The 24,938-nt window shown below is 37.0% G+C and overlaps 1 protein-coding gene across 2 annotated transcripts in view; it reads left to right on the forward strand.

The window, feature by feature from the left end:
- Positions 1-4,437: 4,437 nt before the first annotated feature.
- Positions 4,438-24,938, forward strand: part of ncm (pre-mRNA-splicing factor nucampholin) — a 39,156-nt gene continuing 18,655 nt past the window's right edge. The window contains exons 1-2 of one of the 2 annotated variants that reach the window (XM_053788056.2): positions 4,438-4,596; positions 7,997-13,951. In XM_053788056.2, coding sequence (XP_053644031.2) covers positions 7,997-13,951 — 5,955 coding nt within the window. In that variant the 5' untranslated portion in view covers positions 4,438-4,596. Of the gene's footprint in view, positions 4,607-7,996; positions 13,952-24,938 lie in introns of both variants that reach the window. The other variant, XM_053788057.2, reaches the window with a different exon arrangement.

A 24,938-nucleotide genomic window follows, 5' to 3' on the forward strand; every position in this document is an offset into this window, starting at 1 on the left:
TCCAGGTCTTTTTTATATCTCCTCTAGTGTCTGTAAATCTACTGGAGTAGTATAGTTGTTTGGCTTTTTTTATTACTTTGGTGAGAGCTGATGAATAGTGTTTAAGAGTATCTTTGTGTATTAAGCCCTGTCTATATTGCTTTTCATATTGGTGTTTCTTGTCAATGGATTTCAGAATGGTGCTGGTTAGCCATGGGCAACCAAGCCGTTTGTTTGTGATCTGTTTTGTTTTTATAGGACAATGTTTGTTGTATAGTCTAAGTAATTTGTTAAGAAAGATGTCTGTCCAGTCATCAATACCACTGGCCTTGGAGAATTCTGTAGGCCAATCAACAGTCTCTAGGTCAGCTGTGAATTTCCTTAATGAGGCCTCGTCATGGAGTCTAAATGAGACTTTGTTGTATTCAAGTGGTGGTTTACTAATGTTTGTCAGGAGGAAGGTAGGGTAGTGGTCTGTAGTGCTATCTGTGATTATCCCTGATTTAAGGGGGGCTAGTATATTGGTCCATATGTGGTCTATTATGGTTGCACTTGTCTCAGTGAGCCTGGTTGGTTTAGTTATTGTTGGTATGAGAAGTGTGTTGTTCATATTGTTGATGAAATCAGTTACAGGCTGATCATCTAGTAAGCCAAGGTTGATGTTGAAGTCTCCAGCTAAGAGAAGGTGGTGCTTATTCATTTGTCTGTTTGTTATTAGTGACTTTAATTTCTCACTGAAATTTGGGATGTTTGTGTGAGGTATCCGGTAAATGGCACCGATTGTTATAGGCGTCTTAAGGTTTTTTACAGTAAAATTAGCAAAAATGTATTCCCCATATTCATCACTAAAGCAAGTGGTGCTAAGACAAGATAATTGGTTAGAGTAATAGATTGCAATACCACCCCCAACTTGGTTTGTTCTGCAGTTGTGAATTGCTGTGTATCCTGGTAGAGGGTAGATATCTATTGTGTCCTGCTTAAGTCAGGTCTCAGTAAGAATAATGCAGGAGAAGGGTGTCTTTAGTGATTCAAGGAGTGCTAGGAGGTCATCATAGTGTTTGCTTAAGGACCTGATGTTGTAGTTAAGTACTGATAGACTTTTAGCATTGTTTAGGATAGTGGTGGCTTGTGATGCTGTGTAATAAAGGCAGTTACTTTCCAATAGGTTTTGATTGGGTGTCAGGTTATGGAGGTTTAGATCAGGGTCAACGTGATCAATCATCTTCTAGGTTTAAAATTATGGTTATTTATATCCTGAGCTGTGTGTTGAGTTTTACTACTGATATCTGTAGTGGTTGGAAGTTTGGACAAGTATATAGCTAGAGTATTTTGGTCATGTAGGGTATAGTCACTACTACACATAATGAAGTTGATGTTGTCTGTGTGTTGTGCTGGAATGAACTAAAGTACAACTAGGTATAAACTAGTAATATAAAAATACAAATTAAAAATAGAACAAGACTCTCACTTGTAATTGCACTAAGGTCTAATAATGACTTTTGTGGAGTCTATGTTTTGAGCTAGAGTGAGCTAAAGTACAATAGGTTTAATCTAATAATATAAAAGTACAAATTAAAAATAGCACTAGTCTCTCACTAGTAATTGCACTATGGTCTAATATAGTGAATTTGGTATTGACTATGTCTTGAGGTAGAATGAGCTATGGTACAACTGAATTTAATCTAATAATATAAAAATACAAATTAAAGTAGCACCAGTCTCTCACTAGTAATTGCACTATGGTCTAATATAGTGAATTTGGTATTGACTATGTATTGAGCTAGAAAGAGCTATAGTACAACAACTTTAGTCTAATAATATAAAAATACAAATTACAAATAGCACCAGTCTCTCACTAGTAATTGCACTATGGTCTAGTATAGTGAATTTGGTATTGACTATGTATTGAGCTAGAATGAGCTAGAGTAAAACTGTGATTAATCTAATAATATAATAAAGGAACAAGACTCTCAATTGTAATTGCACTGTCTTATAAAAGTTGTTTACAAGAATTAGAGTATAATTAGATTTAAATTGACAGGATAAAATACACAAATTAAGGTAGCAAAATAATAATAAAAAAAAAAGAATTGATAAAAATAAAAATGGCAATGACTTGGTTATAATATGCTAGTAAGATGGTAGACAGGATGATATAAAAGTTGTAGTTGAAAATACTAGGTTAAAAAAGTATGGAATAAAAATGGTCAATAAAAGAAGTTTACAATAAGTTTGATCAATATAGTTTAAAGTAAAATTGGGCAATGGAACAGACTACCCGCACATGCCAAAGCCAGTCATAGCATGAACCAGTTGACTCGACTCGACTCGACCAGTTCAAGAAGAATGCCAAAAAGTGTCTGATGAATGAAGCTACAGAAAGGGAGGGGAATGATTTTCTATTTTTTAGCTAAAATACGTGTAAATTTTACCTTATCCCTAGTAATGACCCTCGTATTGTAGATAGTCTTAATGACCCTCGTGTAGTAGATAGTCTTTTTAGTATGATAATAAGATGTTATCTTCATTGTAGAATAATAAGAAAATATTATAACCTTTATATTATAATAATAAGGTAAAAGGACCCCAATGGAAATAAGTCACTCTGTCTGACTTTTTTGGGTTATCCTAGGTTCTCTACACATATGCTGCTATGTATGATAATTCTATGTAACTGTATTTGTGTATACCTGAATAAATTTACTTACTTACCATCCCCCCAATGAAAAGCAGGGGTGTCACTAGCACGTTAAGAGACCATACAATAAGTGTCAGGGGCCCGAGACTGTTCAACTGCCTCCCAGCACACATAAGGGGGATTACCAACAGACCCCTGGCAGTCTTCAAGCTGGCACTGGACAAGCACCTAAAGTCAGTTCCTGATCAGCCGGGCTGTGGCTCGTACGTTGGTTTGCGTGCAGCCAGCAGCAACAGCCTGGTTGATCAGGCGCTGATCCACCAGGAGGCCTGGTCACAGACCGGGCCGCGGGGGCGTTGACCCCCGGAACTCTCTCCAGGTAAACACTAAACCTTCTCACCAATTGTTTGCAATCCTAATGGCGCTAGAGCTAACTTATGACACTGAGCTTGTCTCTATCATCATTACTGATTCTATGTCCTCACTGAATGCTCTTGACTCATATAATGACTCCAACAACATGCTCATTGGAGAAACCAGGTATAGATACTCAAAAATCAGGGACAAAGAGATTAATGTACAATTGCTATGGATCCCCATCATACATTGGATTACTCCTTCATGATAAAGTTGATATGTTAGCCAAGAAGAGTACCCAGAAGAAGAATGTAGAATATAACTTTGGTATATCTGTGTCTAGCATAATGAGTAATATTAGGAGAGAAGTAAATAACGAAAATGATTGTAACAGGAATGCAGTTAGAAGCCTGAGTAGATCTGTAACCCACTATGATAACATGAGCGTAGGTAAGTATGTTTATGGAGCAAATTGCAATGTGAACAGACTGACTGATGTTGTAGTGGCCAGGCTTAGGCTTGGTTACAAGTACTTCTGGCAGTTTGGGAGGTGCACAGATGATGATCAAACTAAATGCAAATTATGTGGTCAGGCATATGGTCACTGTCTTGAACACTGTCTACTTAAGATAAGATAAGATAAGATTTCGTTCGGATTTTTAACCCCGGAGGGTTAGCCACCCAGGATAACCCAAGAAAGTCAGTGCGTCATCGAGGACTGTCTAACTTATTTCCATTGGGGTCCTTAATCTTGTCCCCCAGGATGCGACCCACACCAGTCGACTAACACCCAGGTACCTATTTGCTGCTAGGTGAACAGGACAACAGGTGTAAGGAAACGTGTCGAAATTTTTCCACCCGCCGGGAATCGAACCCGGGCCCTCCGTGTGTTAAGCGGGAGCTTTAGCCACCAGGCCACCGGGCCACCTTCTTAATTGTCCACTTAATTGTCCACTTATTGAGGAATACAGAAACAGACAGTATAATAACCTGTGACATGTCAAGGTATCTTATTAATGAAAATAAGGTACCAGATATACTAAGCAAATTTCTTAAATTTGCTTGTAACAGATAAGTGAACTGTAGATATAAACCCATATGTACATCTGTTAACCCTTTTGGGGCCTAGTTCCTGGGCCTTTTGTGTATCCACATGCTCTAGCGCTACCGTCCACAGAGGATGGATATGGGGTGCACAATAAACTAGCCACTTCGGTGGCAAAATCTAAATCTGTTCAATTTCTTAGTATTAAGTAGTCTGTAAGCCATTAAATTAAGTCTGCTCATAATGCCTAGGCATGATAGTGGCTCTCTTTGCACTGCAACTCATTTTTGGAATTTCATAATCTCAATGTAATCTTGCAAGGAAATGAAAATTGATTGATGGACTGATTGATAATAAACGAACTGTGGATTCCATAAAGGAATTCTATCACTAGCAAACTAAAGTCAGAATCCAGATTTTGGGTTGTGGATTCTCCGGTGGATACGGATGCTCGCCTTACAAGAACGACTATGACGTGTGAACACAGCGGACATTTTTGGAAATAATCGCAAAATAAGAAGATATTTCGATATTTCTTGAGAAATAGCTAGTGTGTATCCTTCATACTGGATGAAATGTAAGTGCCAGTATGTATTATTCCTTGAGATATTGATAAACACGTAGGCTGTTGTAGACAAATGATGGGATGAATGTTTAAACACTTTGTGCAAAACGCACTGTGTACCGTCATCAGGAGAAGGAATCTCTAAATACAGTATCCCTGGAGGAAAGTTCTTGATGCTGGTCTGGGTTCTTAATATAGGGAAGTAAACCTGACCTTGCCTTCCTTACATCGAACATGATTGCCACCCGAAAGACCTCACTGGAAATAATTCACTTTTGATTTTTTTTTTGGGGGGGGGGGGGGAATCCAAAATAATTTACACATTATGTAAGACAGACGTAATCATTTAAAAATTGTGTCCCCTCAGGGAAGGTTCCTTGTTGTTGGTGAGGGGCTCTTGATTTAGGGAATTGGATCTGTGCTCCAGTTCCCCGAATTAAGCCTGAATGCCTTCCACATCCCCCCCCCCCCAGGCGCTGTATAATCCTACGGGTTTAGCGCTTCCCCTTGATTATAATAATAATAATTAAAGATTGTGTAATTGTACCTGAATTAAATTTACCTATTTCCCCAGGTACTGTATGACCTCAATGGTTTATAGCTCTTACATGAATGTAATCATATTAATCTAAATCAACTGCACAGATCCTGAGGAAGAAGACTATGATGGGTATATTAATTATCATGGGGAAGATATATGCATCCAGGTTTACGCTTGGATTTTATGCTCTGGGAAAGTCAACCTTATATTTGCCTTTTGTGGATTATCTTAGGTTAAATCATAATTTATTTCTGCTGTATGACTATTATATCGATGTGTTTAATGCTTGGTTACAAGAGAAATTTGGATGACCTTATACATCTAACTACATACATACATACAACAATACAGTAATATGCCTAACAACATATAATAGCACTAACATTACGGAAACTTTTTTTGAAATATCATATGTAGACTTTAGCGTTTACACTGAAGCACGTAAATGAAGAGTACCTAAAAGTAAGTAACTTTTGTTGTATTTATGGATAGGATAGCCCTGTGGCAGAAGATGCGAATGTATGGAATAGGTAGTAAGTTATTAAAGCAAAGAGTTTTATGTGGATAGTGAGGCTCATATTAGAGTATGTAGGAGAGAGGGGAATTATTTTCTAGTAAAAGTAAGTCTTAAAAATGTATGTGTGATGTCACCATGGTTGTTTAACATATGGTATTTATGGGTAGGATTGTAAAAGTAGTGAACAGTAGAGTTTTGGGGAAAGGTGTGGGACTAAAAGATGCATTAATGAATTAGATATAAAGTGGGAGTTGCCACAGTTGCTGTTTGCCAATGATACTCATGAGATCCACGATAAACATACACTCTTCTGTCCGCAAATCCGATATCAACATAGCAGTGTTTACTACTAAGGAGTCAACCCAAATCTGAAGGTAGGCTCATTCTACTCACCCAGTCCATGGCGACTCCAGGATGGGCATTGTGTTACCTGACCTGTTTACTTTGATTTTGCTTATATGCTATACTATAAGATGTGTTTTGTGATATGTTCTCTATGCACCTCATAGTGCATACTGTAACATTCATGTACCTATTACTTTGATCTGATCTTTTCTCTAATGTTAATAATTCAGTTTACCCTGTTCCTAGTATATCTCCTTTTATTGTAACTTCTTTTCACACAGTTGAGTTACTGAACTGTTTTAACTTTTAAGATTTAAATAATAAGATATTACAAAGACTCTAATGAAAGTAAGTTATTTGGATTTTTTTTTTTTTTTTGGATTATCCTAGGTAATCTACATATATGCTGCTTTGTATGATAATTTATGTAACTATTTATGGGTACCTGTACCTGAATAAACTTACTTATAGCACTCTTTCATGTCTCTCTCTATAAGCACACCAATTCAACTGTCTCTCTCTCTTTTTTTTTTTTAATGAATATGTTTGTGCTTATTGATGTAAACCCTTGATATTCATGCCTGTGGTAATCGCTGAGCTTAGCTATTCACAGTACTGTACTTATTGTACAATATTTTGACCACTGTAAAGAACCACAATTCTGTGTACTTTCCCACAATGAGGCTGTCATGAGTCCTCCAGGACTCTGAAGGATTGGTATTGATAAGCTGCAGTTTTATAACTGTAGTGTAGGCACGCCTCTGGCAAGACATTAATGGGATGAATGATGATGATAAAAGTGTTTCTTTTTTTCTGGGTCACCCTGCCTTGATGGGAAATGTACAAATGGTTTGCACTGTATTGCACAAGTGTATTTCATTTTTTGTAAAATCTGAACAGTTTATCAAAAGCCAGGGACATCAGGGGTGTGCTGTGTTTGATATGGGCATGTCTGCAGATTGTAAGGTAGTTTTCACGATATGGCATTTGTTATACCATTTGTGAATATAACTCCTGTGAATGCCAAGGGTTTGCCACAGTATTTCAGTATCGAATTATAAGATAAGAAAAAAATAGAGCCTTTATTAAAGTGTACTTCATAATACTGCAAAATATTGAAACAAAAGTTATTTTATAAGATTATTAATGTACATACAGTATTTTAAGAAGCAGACTTCATTGCTTCCCTCCAACATACTCCCCTCCCCTACCCCACAGAACATGTCTCTCCACCAAGCTTCCCCCCTCCCCTCCCCTTTCTTACCCACAGACTTTCCTTTCCCTCCACTCACACCAAAATAAGTTTAATGTTGGCCAGTATTATTTCCATTGCCCACTGGAAAATATTGATATCTGCCTGTGATTTTTGTGTATTTTATCATGGCAACTTTCATGCATTTTTTTGGTATTGTCCATAAAGGATCATATAAAGCTGCAGCTAGTGTTTATATCCATGTTTGCTATAAAGATAAGTGTCAATGAAGATGTCAGGCCTGTTCCTTAGAGTTCTGTACTTTTTAATTTGCTAAGGTTAGATTTTGCTGTGTTTACTATGGTATTACTGTCCTCCTGTGTTCTGTTCTTTAGAAAATGCGATGTATTCTGTTTGTTATATCTGTTGATCTTATATTATGTGTTATCATTCCATGATAGCCCATAACTGTCTTGGACCACATGAATGTTGACACAGTGCTCTCTAATTGTGCCTACAACTATCATTGCTCAAGCAATCTGAGAGATGTAGACAGAGATTGATACTTCTTTGGTGACTAATTTTGGGATTCCAAGGTTGAATGTTTGCTAGAAACATAAAATACTGCAATACATAAATCAGTTGTTGGAAATAAAATATTTTGATTAGAATCTAGACAGTTTTACGGCACATATTGGTAACCATAGGCTTTCTATATACAGTACTATATGTAGAAAAAGCAATAATGAAGGCACTGCTGTTCATGCAATACAGATTGTGGTACATTATTTTCCTTCATATAATTTTCATATTCCAGATGGGCAGCCGCAGTCATTCTCGCTCCCCTGGGAGTGATCGACGAGACAGATACAGGAGGAGTCATGATAGGGAGCGAAGTAATAGACGTGAAAGGGAAAAGGACAGAGATAGATATCAAAAGTATAACAGAAGGAGTGGAAGTCGTGAGCGAAGTCAGAGCAGGGACAGATCACTTAGAGAAAAATACAGAAGTTGGAACAGAGGTCGCCGTCGTTGGACTTCATATCCGTCAAAAAATGAAAGGTATCATCGTAAGAGAGAACAAATGAGAGGTGATAGACGAAGATATGGAAGGGATTATTCTAGCTCTGATGATGAACAACAAACATGGGATAGGTACAGAGGCAGAGATGAACGATATAGACGCAGAGGTAGAATCTGGGACAGATACGGAGCTAGAAATAGGATGGAGGTTTTTAGTAATCGAAATGTGCGGTCAGAAAGGCATCATAAAGAATATACTCCTGAAAGATCCAGGAGATCACGCTCCACAGATCGCAGAGGTCGAAAAAGTGAAAGAAAATCACGAAAAAGTTCATCTACTAGTGACTCAAGTAGTGAAAGTTCGTCTGATGGAGACACAAAGAAGAAGAAGGAATCTGAAGACAGTGATGTTTCATCAGATGACGATCCTAAAATCAAGAAAGAATCAGAGAGCACTACTGATTCTTCTGATGAAGATACAGATGTTGCTAAGAAGTATGATTCTAGTGATCATGAATATAGAAAGAAAAAGCATGCTAAACCAAGTAAACCTAAAGAACTGAAAACTGAAAAAGTTAAAGATGAAAAGGCTGTTGAAAAGAAATCACAAAAATATGAAAGTTCAGACTCTGATTCAGAAACTGGTGAGAAAGGAAAAATATCTCAAAAAGCATTAAAGAGAAAAGTGGACACAACTTCTGATCATAGTTCTGAAGATTCCGATTATAAAAAGAGCTCATCCAAAAAGAAAATAAGTAATAGGAGCTCTAGCAGTGATTCTGAAGACTCGGAACTTGAAATGTCCAAAAAGAAAATGGATAGGCAAACTACCTCAGAACTTGGGAAAGAGATATGTCAAAAGCAGTTAGAAAGTAAAAATATTGATATTATAGATACTAAATATGGTAAAACAAAGCCTGAAAAATCCTTTAGTAAGATTTCTGATAAGATGAGAGAGATTGAAAATAAATGTTCTAACAAAAATGTAGCACTAAATTTAAATATGAACATTGAAAACTTACGTCCTGAAAAGGCAAAAGAAAATTCAAAACCAAAAACATCAGGGTTTGAAAAGGCAACAGAAAGTTCAGAAACTAACATTGAAAAACTTGGTACTGAAAGTTCAACACAAAATTTATATGAGAGCAGTGAAAAGTTAGGTCTTGAAAAGACAACAGAAAAAGGTTCTGAAAAAGCAAAACTAAAAGATCCCGAAAAGGCAGCAAATTATTCTGAAAAGACAACAGAAGGTCCTGAAAAGGCAGCAATGAAAGATTCTGAAAAGGCAACAATAAAAGATCCTGGAAAGGTAACAATAAAAGATCCTGAAAAGGCAGCAATGAAAGATTCTGAAAAGGCAACAATAAAAGATCCTGAAAAGGTAACAATAAAAGATCCTGAAAAGGTAACAATAAAAGGTCCTGAAAAGGTAACTGAAAAAAGTTCCAAAAAGGTAGCAGAAAAAAGCTATGAAAGGGCAACAGAAAAAGGTTCTGAAAAAGTAGTAAAAGGTCCTGAAGTGGCAACAGAGAAAGATTATGAAAAATCAGTGAAAAGTCCAGAAATGGCAACAGAAAAAGGTCATGACAAGGCAACAGATCAGGGTCTTGAAAAGACATCAATAAAGGATCCTGAAAAGGCAACAGAAAAAGGTCCTGAAAAGGTAACAGAGAAAGGTCTTGAAAACACAATAAAAGCTCCTGAAAAGGCAACAGAAGAAAGTCTTGAAAAGACAATAAAAGGTCCTGAAAAGGCAACAATAAAAGGTCCTGAAAAGGCAATAATTAAAGGTCCTGAAAAGGCAGCATTAAAAGGTCCTGAAAAGGCAATGTTGAAAGTTGCTGAAAAGGCAGTATTAAAAGGGCCTGAAAAGGCAATATTTAAAGGCCCTGAAAAGGCAATAAAAGATCCTGAAAAGTCTACAGAAAAGTGCCCTGAGAAGGCAATGAAAGATCCTGAAAAAATCACAGAAAAATGTGATGAAAAGGCAACAAAAGGTCTTGTGAAGGCAATGAAAGATTCTGATAAATCTACAGAAAATTATCCTGGAGAGACAAAGGTTCCTGAAGAGGCAACACTTAAAGGTTTTGAAAGTACAAAAGAAAAATATCCTGAAAGTAAAGCACAAAAGGGTCCTGAAAATGCATCAGAAAATAGTTTTGAAATGTCAACAATACAAGGTCCTGAAAAGGCAAAAGAAATAGGTTCTGAAATCCCAGCAGAAAAAGATCCTGAAATGACGATAGTAAAGGTCCCTGAAAAGGCAATGGTGAAAGGTCCTGAAAAAGCAGCAGTGAAAGCTCTAGAAAATGCAGAAGAAAAAGTTTGTGAAAAGACAATAGCAAATTTAGAAGTTAACATTGAAAAGTTAGGTCCTGAAAAGGCAAAAGAAAATAATTCAGAAACCAATAGTAAATGCTTAGGTCCTGAAAAGGTAGCAGAAAAGTTGACTGAGGAAAATGTTGATGAAAGCTCGTGTAACAATTCTAGTAGTAAAATTTCAGGAAAAAGAACAAAAAGCTCAAATGATGATCTTGAATCACTAAAACTTCAAAATGTGCCTCGTGGATTAGCAGAGGAGAAATCCGATGAGAGTTCTGCTGCTAATGTTGAAAATTTTGAATCGGCAGATGTAACTCAAGCACCTATCAAAAATAAAATTGAAAAGTTAGAACTGGTACAAGATAATGCCGAAGAGACACCAAATGAAAATGAGAGAGAGAGTGGGGAAGCATCTGATAGCAGTGATTCTGAGTTGGAAAGAAATGTCAGGAGAAATTCACCTGATGATAATGGAACTGGCAATAAGGAATTGAATAATAAGGGCCTGAAGACTGTTGATACACCAATGAAAATTTTAAAGACAAAGGAATTTGAAGAAGGATTTCATCTTAAAAACAAATCAGAGGGAGACAAATCAAGCACAGAAATTAAAATGAATTTAAAAGACGATACACTTTTAGAACATGGAAGTTATGAGGCATATAAAAAAACTGATAAAAATTCAGAAAGGGAGATCATAGAAAAATCTGGTTGTGGACAAGATGACTTAAAATCCAGGGAACAAATCATTATAAATGTTGAGAGGAAAGATGATAATGTTACAGAGAAAAAAGAAATGTCAGTAAGGGAAAGATATGCAACCAAAACTTTGGTAGAGCAGAAGATGGGATCAGGAACTGAAAGCGAGTATTCAGGAATTGTAAAAAAATATGGCAAAAAAGAAAGCGGCAAATCAGATAGTGACAAGCATGGAAGTGGTGGGAAAGGTAAATCAAGAATGATAAAAAGGAGTTCTGATCCAGATGATCACAGGAAAAAAAGGAAACATAAGAAGCATAAAAGCAAAAAATCATCCAGTAGTAGTAGTGAAAGCGAGGAAAACGTGAAGGAAGACGATAGATCAGGAATATATGACAGTGATGAAACAACTGAACAGGAGTTGCTAAGAAAGAAGAGGCAGTTAGAAGAACAGTTGGAGATAGAAGAGGAAATTCGCCAGAGGAATGAAACTTTAGAAAAGGAAAGAGAGGCTGCTCGTAGCAAGAAGCTAAAGACTTCAGATGGCAGCTCCAAAAGTGCAAGCCCATCACATTCCAAAAAGAACAGTAGTAAGGAAAAAGAGTCTCGCTCTCGATCACGTTCTCATTCAAGCAGTAGGCATGATTCAAAGATGGAGGACAGAAAGAGTAAAAAGTGCAGTGATGATAAAGCTACCAAAGATAATAAATCTTCAAGGGATGATAAAACTTGCAAGGATGATAAACTTTCCAGGGATGATAAAACATCCAGGGATGATAAAACATCCAGGGATGATAAAACTTCCAGGGATGATAAAGCTTCCAAGGATGATAAAGCTTCTGGTGATATAACTTCCAGAGATGAAAGAGCTGCCAGGGATAATAAAAGATCTAAGTATCATAGCTCGGAGGATGAGGATTCTACTAGACAGCAAGAATCGGAAGAACCGCAGATAGGTGGACGATACTGGGGGGAGGACCACAATAAAGATAGTGTACGGCAACCAAAATCTAAACAACTCAAAACAAGTGATACATATTGGAATAAATATGCTGATAAACTAGGTATTCAGATTGAAGACCCAAGAGGTAGAGGGCAAGGCTCAGAAAGAGGAAGAAAAAGAGAGAGGAATGATGACAGAAGAGAGAGTGAACATCATTATAAGAAGAGTAGTGATGAAGAAGACGTCAGACATGCTAAGAAACGGAAAGATGAAACAAATGGTAAAGAAGACAAAAAGAATGAAAATAAAGAATCTGAGCCACCACCTAAGGAATTAATAAAAAAGCCAGTAATGGATCCATTAACAACCAAAACTGGTGGTGCCTATATACCTCCAGCAAAACTGAAAATGATGCAAGCACAGATAACAGATAAGACAAGTGCTGTATTCCAGAGATTAGCATGGGAAGCACTAAAAAAATCTATCAATGGTCTTGTCAATAAAGTTAATGTTTCAAACATTGGCATCATTGTTCGAGAGTTACTCCAGGAAAACGTTGTCCGAGGAAGGGGTGTATTATGCAGAGCTCTGATGCAGGCCCAGTCATTTTCTCCAACATTTACTCATGTTTATGCAGCTATGGTTGCTATTATCAACACTAAGTTTCCACAGATTGGGGAGTTGTTATTAAAACGTTTAGTTATTCAGCTCCGACGAGGAGTTAAAAGAAATGACAAAAATGTGTGCATGTCATCTTGTCGTTTTATTGCACATCTTATAAACCAGCAAGTTGCTCATGAAGTTGTAGCTTTGGAGATTTTAACATTCTTACTTGAGAGAGCTAAAGATGCAACAGATGAATCAGAAGTTGCAGAGAAATCGAGAAATGATTCTTGTGAATTAGCTATTACTTTTCTTACAGAATGTGGTATGAAACTAAATGAAGTAAGTCCCAGAGGAATGAAGATTATATTTGAAACATTGAGGCATATATTACATGAAGGCAAATTAGAACAACGTGTTGCATATATGCTTGAAGTAATATTCGCAATAGTTAAGGATGGGTTCAAAGATCATCCATCTGTCATAGAAGAACTGGATCTTGTTGAAGAAGATGAACAGTTTACACACATTGTCGAGTTAGATGGAAAATTGGATGGTCAAGACATTCTCAATGTCTTTAAACATGACCCAGAATATGAAGAAAACGAGGAAAAGTACAAAGAAATTCGTGCTGGTATCCTTGGTGATGATAGTGATGAAAGTGGTTCAGGAGGTGGTTCAGAGAGTGGTTCTGATAGTGATGATGAAGAGACTGATGATGAAGCTGAAAAACAAGAAGCACAAACCATTATTGACCAGACAGAGACAAACATGGTGGCCTTCCGTCGTACAGTGTATCTGACTATACAGTCATCATTGGATGTAGATGAATGTGCTCACAAACTTCTAAAGGGAGAAATCAAGCCAGGTTGGGAGACGGAACTATGTAACATGATCTTAGATTGCTGTGCACAACAGCGCACATATATAAAGTTTTATGGGCTTTTGGCTCAACGCTTCTGTATGATCAATAAAGTTTATCAGGAACCTTTCCAGCAAATCTTCATGGATGCTTATGACACATGTCATCGTCTTGAGACAGAAAAACTTCGCAATGTAGCTCGGCTCTTTGCTCATTTGCTGTTTTCAGATGCAATTTCTTGGGAAGTTTTGAGCCACATTCGCTTAAATGAGGATGAAACAACCAGTTCTTCACGAGTCTTCATTAAAATTCTTTTCCAGGTGAGTATTTGATATGCTATTAACTTTATTATCTTTTGTCTAGCACAGTAAAATTTAGATACAATAATCACTTCATGCAGTATATAGCACCTAGCTTCTTGTTTAATTTTATTTTCTCCAGTAATGTGACAAGGACTGCATAGTTATCTTGCGCATTTTTCTCAATTGTAAATTACTTTTTTTTTTTTTTTTTTAATATGGTACCATTCATTACCATACAGTACAATACAGTATGTACTTCATTAGTACTTAATGCCCTTCAAGATTCACAGGTAAAGGAGGTACATTGGTACTGGTGAGGGGTCTCTTTTTCCCTTAGATCAAAACAGTTGCTTCTCATTTCTCATGTGCTGTATGATCCCTACAGGTTTAGCACTTCCAAAAATAATGATAATAATTAGCACTTTAATGTGTAGTTCCTAGAGTCAGTGGCTTGAGCAGTTGTCGTTATGATCTAGTTATATTAAGGTCATGATTTATTTATATTTTTAACAAGTTTTTAAATTCACCTTTGGCTTACTCAACATTTCTGTAGCCTATAGCTAAAATGACTTTGCATGTATGTTCATATAGCCTTGTCTTAAACATCATATATTTACATACTGCATTATACCAGTAAGTTTGTTTTTGTACATACTCTATCATTATGTACATACACAGTATAGAATTGCCATGTTTAGCACTGGATTTGTGGTCCTGGAAACCCTAGTGTTAGGGATTCAGTGTTCAGTGTAAAGTTTAGCTTGTTATCCCATTAAAACCCAGTTACACACTGTACACTCCCTTAGATACAAAAATTGGTGCTAGAGATACAAACTTTCAAGTTATGAACAACTGTAAAGTGGAACCTCAGCTTATGAACGTAATCCGTTCCGTGAACTTCCTCATATCCTGATTTGTTCGTATTCTGAGTCAATTTTCCTCATTTAAATTAATTGAAATTGCATTAATCCATTCCAGCGGAATTCCTGCTCTCAGGAGGCATGACAAAATAACGCTAAGGTCAACTCTGTGGCTAATTTATCTATCACAGTTCATCTAATATGACTTAATAAATAATATAAATGACATAGAAACCTGATATACACTTTAGAATGAATAAAATATGTCATTACATATGTGGCTAGTGATGACAGCGGTGGAGGAGAGTGGTCACGGGCATTCTTGCTCCCGCTATGAAAACGTCTCCCCTTCAGAGGTGTTATTACATATAAAACAGAGTTTGTGAGGCTAACTGTATTAGATCACTACTTTCATAAGGAAAACATAATGTAGAAAAAAACTATTGTACATACCTTGGAGAACAGATGCTGGTGAAAGTTGACAGTGGAAAAGATAGGCAGAGCAATGTATGTTGTCAGGAGTTCATTTTGTTTCATCCTTTTTCTATTGCTTAATTGCTACACTCTTAATGCTACACTTAACCCTTAAGGCCCCTAGGCCCTAAGATTTAGAAATTTTAAAATTGAAATCCAATTTCAAGTGTATCTTTATGCTGTTGTTAAGGAGCAGTTTGCATCCTATACGCATTTATATGCATGGACTTCTTGTTGCAAAGTTGCAAGATATTGAAAAACTGTATTTATCATAAATCCCTCTTATTTCTACAAAATTGGTAAGTTGTACAATGTTCTAGTCAACATCAGATGAAAGATAAAGAGTTAGATTATCTAGCCTTCAAACTTTTTTGCGAGAAATGTTAATAGATTGCATTATAAAAATTTTTTGAAATTTGTGTTGTTGCTTTTTGGCATTTTTTGTGAGAATAAGAGTCAATAAAAACAAAATGGTAAAACATATTGCAAAACAACGTTGTAATTACATTGAACCATCATTCATAAATATTGTCTGAAAAAATCATGACACTCCTATTATTACTCTTTGCAAATCAGTTCAACAAATGTCAATAACTTATTCCTGAGTTATTCAAGTTTTTGTTTCTATAAAACTCTATGGAGATGAAACCCCTATCATTGTTGATAACCCAGAGGCAACTGAGCAGCAACAGCTCTGTGCTCTTCACTTTAGTCGTCACAGAACTTGTTTAGAATGAAATAATCAGTAATTTAGAATGAAATAATAGTAATTTCTGGAGTAAAAAAAAAAAAATACTAATTGCCAACATGTCCTCTTGATGAGAGCAAAAACATAAAAATTACATTTTTGAAAAAAACATACTTAGAAATATGATAGAAACAAGCTGATTGCATCAACATGTTACCAGAATTTTGCACTATTTTCTGGTAAGAAAACCTTAATTTACAGAATTTTTCAACTCAATTTTAAAATCTCTAAACCTTAGGGCCTATGGCCCTTAACCCTTAAATGGTCCAAACATATATATACGTTTTTTCAACATCTGAAAGTATGTAAAAAAATGTAGATCTTTTTTGTTTTACATTTGAAAACGTGTAAAAAAAACTTTTATCTACATTTTTTTTTTTTGTTATACAGTGGACCCCCGCATAACGATCACCTCCGAATGCGACCAATTATGTAAGTGTATTTATGTAAGTGTGTTTGTATGTGTATGTTTGGGGGTCTGAAATGGACTAATCTACTTCACAATATTCCTTATGGGAACAAATTCGGTCAGTACTGTCACCTGAACATACTTCTGGAGTGAAAAAATATCATTAACCGGGGGTCCACTGTATTTGAAAATATGTAAAAAAAAAGTAGATCTACTTTTGTAGCACTACGAATTTGAATGTTGCTCTGTTTGGACCATTTAAGGGTTAAACTGTCCGAAGGTAGATCTACATTTACGTGCGTAGTGCTCCGAACATAGATCTATGTTGTTTTTACATGCTTTCAAATTGAGAAAATAAAGGTCGGAGTGAACGTAGATCTACGTTTGGACAGTTTTAGGGTTAATTGTTACACACTTAATGCTAGACTTTATCACTGAACTTAACTCCTACAATTTTTATTTTTATCTCAGTTCACTATTCACTGATTTTTGGCTTTTTCTCCACGCTTTTCACACTTCCATCTGCAGGGTGTTTCAATAAAAAACTGTCCAAGGAGGTTTGTTTCTTCCTCCCTTTCAGAATGTTTCGGCAATGAGTTACGCTCTGCCATCTCGTGGTGGCATTCTCAAACTCACTTATTATAGTACATACTATTATTATAATTATTATTATAGTGTTACAGGTACCATCCGACTTACGACCAAGCTTGGTTCCAACCAACCGGTCGTAGGTCAAATTGGACGTAAGTCGAACCTTACTACTGAATATCAACATCATGTTGTAATGATTTTATTTTATTGTTTCACTTTGTTATTTTATTTTTTACTTTATTTTTTATGCTGTTAGTACTGTATTTTATACTGTAAGGTTTAGGAGAAACACTGTATACAACACAAACAGTTGTTTATTTCCCAGAACATTTGCATACAAAACATGGTTGTAAGTCGAGTGGTTGTATTTCAAGCGTATGTAATAAGGCAGACAGATTACTGGGATTTATATCAAGAAGTGTAAGCAACAGAAGTTCAGAGGTTATATTACAGCTTTATACATCATTAATAAGGCCTCACCTATATTATGCAGCTCAGTTCTGGTCTCCATATTACAGAAAGGACATAAATTCGTTAGAAAACATTCAGCGTAGAATGACTAAATTAATACATAGCATTAGAAATCTTCCTTATGAAGAAAGATTGAAGACCCTTAAATTACACTCACTTGTTAGACGAAGAATGAGGGGAGACATGATCGAAGTGTATAAGTGGAAGATGGGTATTAATAAAGGGGACATTACTAAGGTCTTGAGGATATCTCTCCAAGAGAGAACCCACAGTAATGGATTTAAATTAGACAAGTTTAGATTTAGAAAGGACATAGGAAAGTATTGGTTTGGAAATAGGGTAGTTGATGAGTGGAACAGTCTACCTAGTTGGGTTATTGAGGCTAGGACTTTGGGTAGTTTCAAATTTAGGTTGGATAAATACTGAGTGAGAGGGGTTGGATTTGAGTGGGACTTGCACATGAGTGGATGGAGTTGTCGGAGCTTATTTCTTGGGTAGCGTTGAAAATTGGGTTGGGCAAATGTTTTGTTAATGGGATGGATTGTAAAGGACCTGCCTAGTATGGGCCAACAGGCCTGCTGCAGTGTTCCTCCTTATGTTCTTATAAGTTTAGATTTCGAAAGGATATAGGAAAGTATTGGTTTGGAAATAGGGTAGTTGATGAGTGGAACAGTCTGCCTAGTAGGGTTATTGAAGCTAAAACATTGGGTAGTTTCAAATTTAGGTTAGATAAATACATGAGTGAGAGGGGTTGGATTTGAGTGAGACTTGCATAATGAGTAAATAGAATCATCAGAACTTATTTCTTGGGTAGCATTGAAAATTAGGTTGGGCAAATATTTTGTTAGTGGGATGGATTGTAAAGGACCTGCCTAGTATGGGCCAACAGGCCTGCTGTAGTGTTCCTCCTTTCTTATGTTCTTCTTCTTCTTATTAAATGCGTATTATTAGTAATAGTACATACATATTATTATTATTTATTATTATTATTATTATTGTTAATTTAGGGAACTGGAGCACAGGTCCAGTTCCATAGATCAAGAGCCCCTCACCACATACGTACTGCTACTACTACTAATAATTATTATAATAATAATAATACAATATATGTAATATTAATAATAATAATAATAATATGTAATAACAGTAAGGAGAAATTCAGAAGGCTGCCAGTAGTTGGTGCCACAATCAGCAAAACATTGGTAACCACTATTACTTTTCACTTGTCTAGACTTCAGTAGTCTATAAGTAGTAGATTAAGTCTGCCTGAAATGTCTCGGCATGATAGTGGCTTTCTTTGCTCCAATCATATTATGATATGTAAACACACATTGTAACTTTTGCAAAGAAATAAATTATTTATTTATTTAAGGAACCTCTCTTAACCCCTTCAGGGTCCAAGGCCAAAATCTGAAGTGGTGCTCCATTGTCCAAGAAATTTTGAAAAAAAAAAAAAATAATTTTTTCTTACAGAATTAAAGAGTATGTTTTTGTGAAGGAAATAATACAAAATTTTTTTTTTCTCATTAGTACTTACCGAGATACAGTGCCGAGAAGTTGACCCCAAATGACGTGGTGGTGGCAACAGCGACGATTTCCAAATAAACACATTACTTTGTTTACCGTTTTTTGTAGTTTTTTCTTTTCTAATTTTTATCTTTTCCTACTAACATTTGGGTCCTGAGAGACCAATACTGTATATAATGTATATATATATAAAATCACTGTATTGAACACAATAACCGCACTAAAGTTATGATATTATTGTTTACCACTGTTGTTTATTACAATAAACATGCACAAATCTTGTATTATACTAATGTTCTATCATATATTTACATATTTACAATCACTGGACATGGTTTTAGAACTGCTGCAGCTTGTGGAACGTCTTGAAACAAGGCACCATGCACAGAGGTACCTTACATTCCTCACACATAAACCGAGTGCCTTTGCGTCTTTGTTGCCGTCGTTTTGTTTGTGCACAGACGATACATCTCTTCTGAGCAAATTTCTTCTGAGTTGAAGGAAGCTGTACTATGAAATGATCACCTTCCCTCCTCAAATGCTTGGGTATATTCTGAGGAGTTCGAGGACCTTGTTGTATAGCAGGTGTTGTTACCTGGTACTTCATTATGAGTTGTCTGACAACAGACAAACAAAATTCACCATACAGTGGTCTGTTGCCAGTCTTTCATTTGGTACATATTATATGCAATGAGCATTGAAATGCCCATGAGATGGAAGAAAAGTTTCATGTACCACTTGTAACTTTTACGAACACAATCAACAAAGCCAATCTGCATGTCATTTGTCAACCAAGCGCATGTTTTGTGTATAATCAATCACTGTCACTGGTTTTTGAATATGTTCATTAGTCACTCGATCAACTTTGCCACTGTCGCATTTCATTACAGTGAATGGTTGTCAACAATGTGACATCTCGTTTGTCATGCCACCGCAATGCCATGATGTCATTGGCAGTAAACACCTGCACGTCATCACCACGAGCACCTGCGTTGAGCCTGGGCACATGTTTACGATTAGAATGCACTGTGCCACACACATCTATCTTGTTCACTTGCAAGAAATCGCTGAGTAATGGGCTTGTGTACCAGTTATCGGTATATAATGTATGACCCTTACCAAGATAAGGTGCCATCATGCTTCTCACTACGTCACCTGAGATACCCAATAACATCTTGGTATCTTTCAGTGTTTTACTTCCCGTGTATACAACAATATCCAATACCAGGCCACTGTCACAGTCACAGAGTACAAACAGTTTTATACCAAAGCGTTTCCTCTTGCTCGGTATATACTGCTTGAATGACAGCCTACCTTTGAACAAAATCAAAGACTCGTCAATTACAAGATTCTTGAATGGATAAAAGTACATGTTGAACTTTTGTTTGAGATACATAAAAAACATTTCTAATCTTGTATAACCTGTCACTTCTGTCAGGCCTGGTTTTGTCAGAGAAGTGCAACATATGTAACAGTAAGATAAACCTGTTCACTGGGATGATTTCACTGAAGACCGGGGTAGAAATTAGCCGATCTGTGGACCAGTATGGTTTTATATTATGCTTATAGACATGAGGCATAAGCATTATTGTTGCAAAAAGCAAATACATTTCTGCAACAGTCGTCTCTTTCCACCGGTGTAGTCTTGACTGTGGTGATATGATCGTATTTGCCATGATGTACTCAAAATACTTATTACTTTCCCTGACAAAAGTTTCCATCAATGGCTGGTCAAAGAATAGTTCAAAGAATTCCAGTTCATTTGCAGTGTTTCCAAGGGGACAAGTAGGTAGAATTCCACTTTGAGAGTCATCAAACTGGTGGAGCTTGGGAACAAAATTGGGATTTTGCTGCCAATCCCAGATACGGTTTGCTGGTGGATACTGGACATCATAAGCTGGTTGTGCTGGTTGTTGTGGTGGGCTGGTGGCTGACGCTCTGCTTTGTCCTTGAACTGCGGAGTCAGCAGCATGGGTCCCAGCCTGGGCTGGTGAGTCATGCATGGCCGTGGCACTACCATCACCACTACCACCATCTACTGATGCCTGTGGTCTATCCATGCCAAGTGTAGCCACATCATCCTCACTATCACTATCTATACCTGGTGTAGGGCCACGGGATGTACTCCTCGATGTACTCCGTCCCCTGGGCACGGCATAGGGTACACTACCCGAGCGCATGCGGCGGCGTACATACCGATGCTTCACTGGTGAATATGATTCCTCACTATCACTACTCGAATGATCGTCAAGAGCAATAAAATCACAATCCATGCCACTATCATCATCATTACTGAAGTCAGAGGCCTGGCCACGCGAAAATAATAGTTTTCTCTTGCGTTGAGGTACAACCGACCGTGACTGACGAGTGCCCACACCAGAGGTAGAAGGTTGAGGATCATCAAGGTTTTCTGCACTATTATCGATATCCTGGTCATTCCTTTCGGTCACTAACTGATCAGAGCCAAAGAATTCGTCTTCATTTCCACTTCCATCACTGTCAGAACTATCAGATATGAACAGGAGTCCCAATTTTCCTTGGAGTGAGAGCTGCCTTGCGACGAGGCATGGTGAACAAGGGTAACTGAGCTGGCGTTCCCACAATGCTATGTGGGCGCCTAGATTTTTCGTTTATGGCGCACACCCACCACGCAGACCCGTTCTCTCACATATAGGCCTATGAGTGTTTTTGCGCTAAATTTGACGGTGCTAGAATTTTGGCGTAGATCTACAGTTTGGACACTCAAATTGAAGCCGTAGATCTACGGGATGGACCCTGAAAGGGTTAAGGGGAAAGTTCGCATCCTGAAATTTTGCTTGTATCCAGAAGCAGAAAATCAACCATATGACTTCGTATCCTGAAAAGTTCTCATGGTGGGGCGTTCATGAGCTGAGGTTCCACTGTATTTATGTCTCTGGTTCATAAGAAATAATAATAAATAAAACTTTATGAAAACATCCATAGGTCTGAACGTGAGAGTGTTAGGATCGAACACGTAAACTACTTGATGTGAAGCAGCAGCATCTGTTGTGTGCAGTAGTTAAAGACAAAGCAGTACAGTGGACCCCCGGTTAACGATATTTTTTCACTCCAGAAGTATGTTCAGGTGCCAGTACTGACCGAATTTGTTCCCATAAGAAATATTGTGAAGTAGATTAGTCCATTTCAGAGCCCCAAACATACACGTACAAACGCACTTACATAAATACACTTACATAATTGGTCGCATTCGGAGGTAATCGTTATGCGGGGGTCCACTGTATTCCAGGATCCAGTCATCTTTTAATTCATTGTTGTTTCTCTTACAAATCACACATATATGCTGCAAGAAGCATCACTTAGATCTAACAAGACAACACTCTTTTTTTCTGTATTTTTCTGCTTTGTTAACCTATAATTGAAGAGAGTATGGCTTACTATTATTTGCTATGGAAAAGTGTCAGCATCTAAGGTAAATTATTGGGTAAATATGCTTCTCTTGACTTGCATAACTATATCCACAGTACATTGATTTCTGTGAGTAAATAGGTTTAGTTCTCAACACTTGGAAAAAACTTCAGGAATTCAACTCATTCATAAGTTGAAAGGATCTGCATGTAAAGCAACACAAGGCTGGATTCAAAATATTCTATCAGAATTTTTTTTTTGAAGAGTTACTACTTTGCAGAAAAAGTATTCTTAACAGATAAAGGACACAATGCTTACAAAATAGAGTTCAGGAAATAACAGTGATCAGTTTGTCATGTATAGTAACTTTTACATTTTCCAATGGTTGCACCCCTTCAAGGTTGAGGGGGTGTCTTGATGCTGCTGAAGGACTCATGATCTAAAGAACTGGAGTGATCCTAATATTTCCTGGATCAGATCTGATTATATCCCAGTCCTCACACACTGTATCACTCCTACAGGTTAATATACTAATACTGATTCAGTAGTTGTAGCACTTAATTACCTCCTCTTGGATTCCATTCATTTTTTAATACATCTGTTTTAGGACATTCATGCTTGCTATTTTAGGACATTCATACTTGCTATTTTAGGACATTCATACTTGCTATTTTAGGACATTCATACTTGCTATTTTAGGACATTCATACTTGCTATTTTAGGACATTCATACTTGCTATTTTAGGACATTCATTATTTTAATTACTGTACCACTCCATCATGTACAAAGTTACCTTAATATGATATACTTTTACTATTTTTGTACAGCACATCCAACTGTATCTTCAGTATGGAAACATAAACACATATGCAGTTTAATGTGATCCTTTATTGACAACGTTTTGCCCACACAGTGGGCTTTTTCAAGTCACAAACAGATCTACCTGGGGTGGAAGGTACGGGAGTATTTATAGTCAGAATGTTGAGGTCAGGTGGAGAATGGTACATCTGAGGATCCACTGGGTGGGGTTATAGAGTCTTGGGTAGCTTGGCAGGGGTATTGGACAAGTTGTGAGTAGACCTTCTGCAGTGTTCTATGTTCTTATGTGGGATGGTGATGAAGAAGTTTCTTGGCAAGTGGTTCAGCTATGTTATAGAAGCCATTGTTCTGGATCACATAAAAGATCACAGTAAAGGATCACATTAAACTGCATATGTGTTTATGTTTCCATAGTGTCGGTATTTTATACCATTTATTTTCATTGTATCTTCAGTAGCATAAATTGAAATAGGCTGCATTGATCCTAGAAAGTATCTACAGTACCTAAAGGTACTGTATTTGCTTTATGTCATAAAAATTTTCTAATTCATTTATTTTGTCTCATATGTGAGGTATTGATTTTGATAAAGTTCACACTTGCACATTATACAGTATGACTAAAAACCCTTTGATGATAATTTCCTAATCTTAGCTCAACAAACTGTCATATTCACTCTCTTTTGTTATATACCTTTAAGACCAGTAAATACAGGTGATTCCCAACTTAAGACTGCTCAGTTTTTCTCTCCCATTCTTAAATGTATGATTTTTCCATTCCATGATAACAGAGTGAGTGGAAACAAGTGGTTTGTTTTAATGTGAGCAAGGTAACATTTATGAAAGAATTCAGGGAAACCTGTTAACCGGACAAAAGTCCAGCCTGTAGCTGTCAGAGTGCCCCAGGGTAGTGTCCTAGGCCCACTCTTCTTTTTCATCTACATCAGTGATCTCCCCAATGCAGTTGACAATACTTATGTCTACTCCCACTCAAACCCAGCTATACTTACAGACACTGTAAACAACGAGCTGCTAAAAATATGTACTTGGATGATGACCAACAAATTCACTCTCAACATAGACAAAATGTACTTCATGCTGTTTGGAAACAGAGCCTTAAATATCCAAGTTAATATATCGATAAATGGTTCCCCTATTACAAGACACACAGGGTAAATTTCTAGGTCTTCTCCTTGACTGTAATCTTAAATTTCATTCCCACATCCAGCATATATCCAAGAAAATTCCCAAATCAGTAGGCATCCTTTCCAAGATATGATACTATGTACCCCAAGTGACACTCCTTACCCTATACCACTCTTTAATATATCCCTAACTCACCTTTGGTATTTGTGCCTGGGGATCAACCACAATCAACCTCCTTAAGCCTTTAATAACCCAACAAAAAGCTGCTGTGCGGATGAATACCAGCTCAAAGCTGTCAACACGACTCGCGAAATCGTAATGACACGATTGTAAACAAACCATATCACGTGTCATTACAATTTCGTGAGTCATGTTGACGGCTTTGAGGGAACTTGAGCTAGAGTTCATCATGGCCATGCTAGCAGGAGATTCGTTTGTAAAAACTTGCATATGTGGTCACAGTGGTGCCTGTGCTAACCTTTCTGTGGTGTAGAAATATACCTATTTGGATGAATCTTGTTGAAGCGAGCTGGCCCAGTGGCTGACGCGATGGTCTGGAGTTTTGAGACACTCTG

The sequence above is a fragment of the Cherax quadricarinatus genome, chromosome 46 (genome assembly GCF_038502225.1).
Source record: "Cherax quadricarinatus isolate ZL_2023a chromosome 46, ASM3850222v1, whole genome shotgun sequence".
Classification (NCBI taxonomy): Eukaryota; Metazoa; Arthropoda; class Malacostraca; order Decapoda; family Parastacidae; genus Cherax; species Cherax quadricarinatus.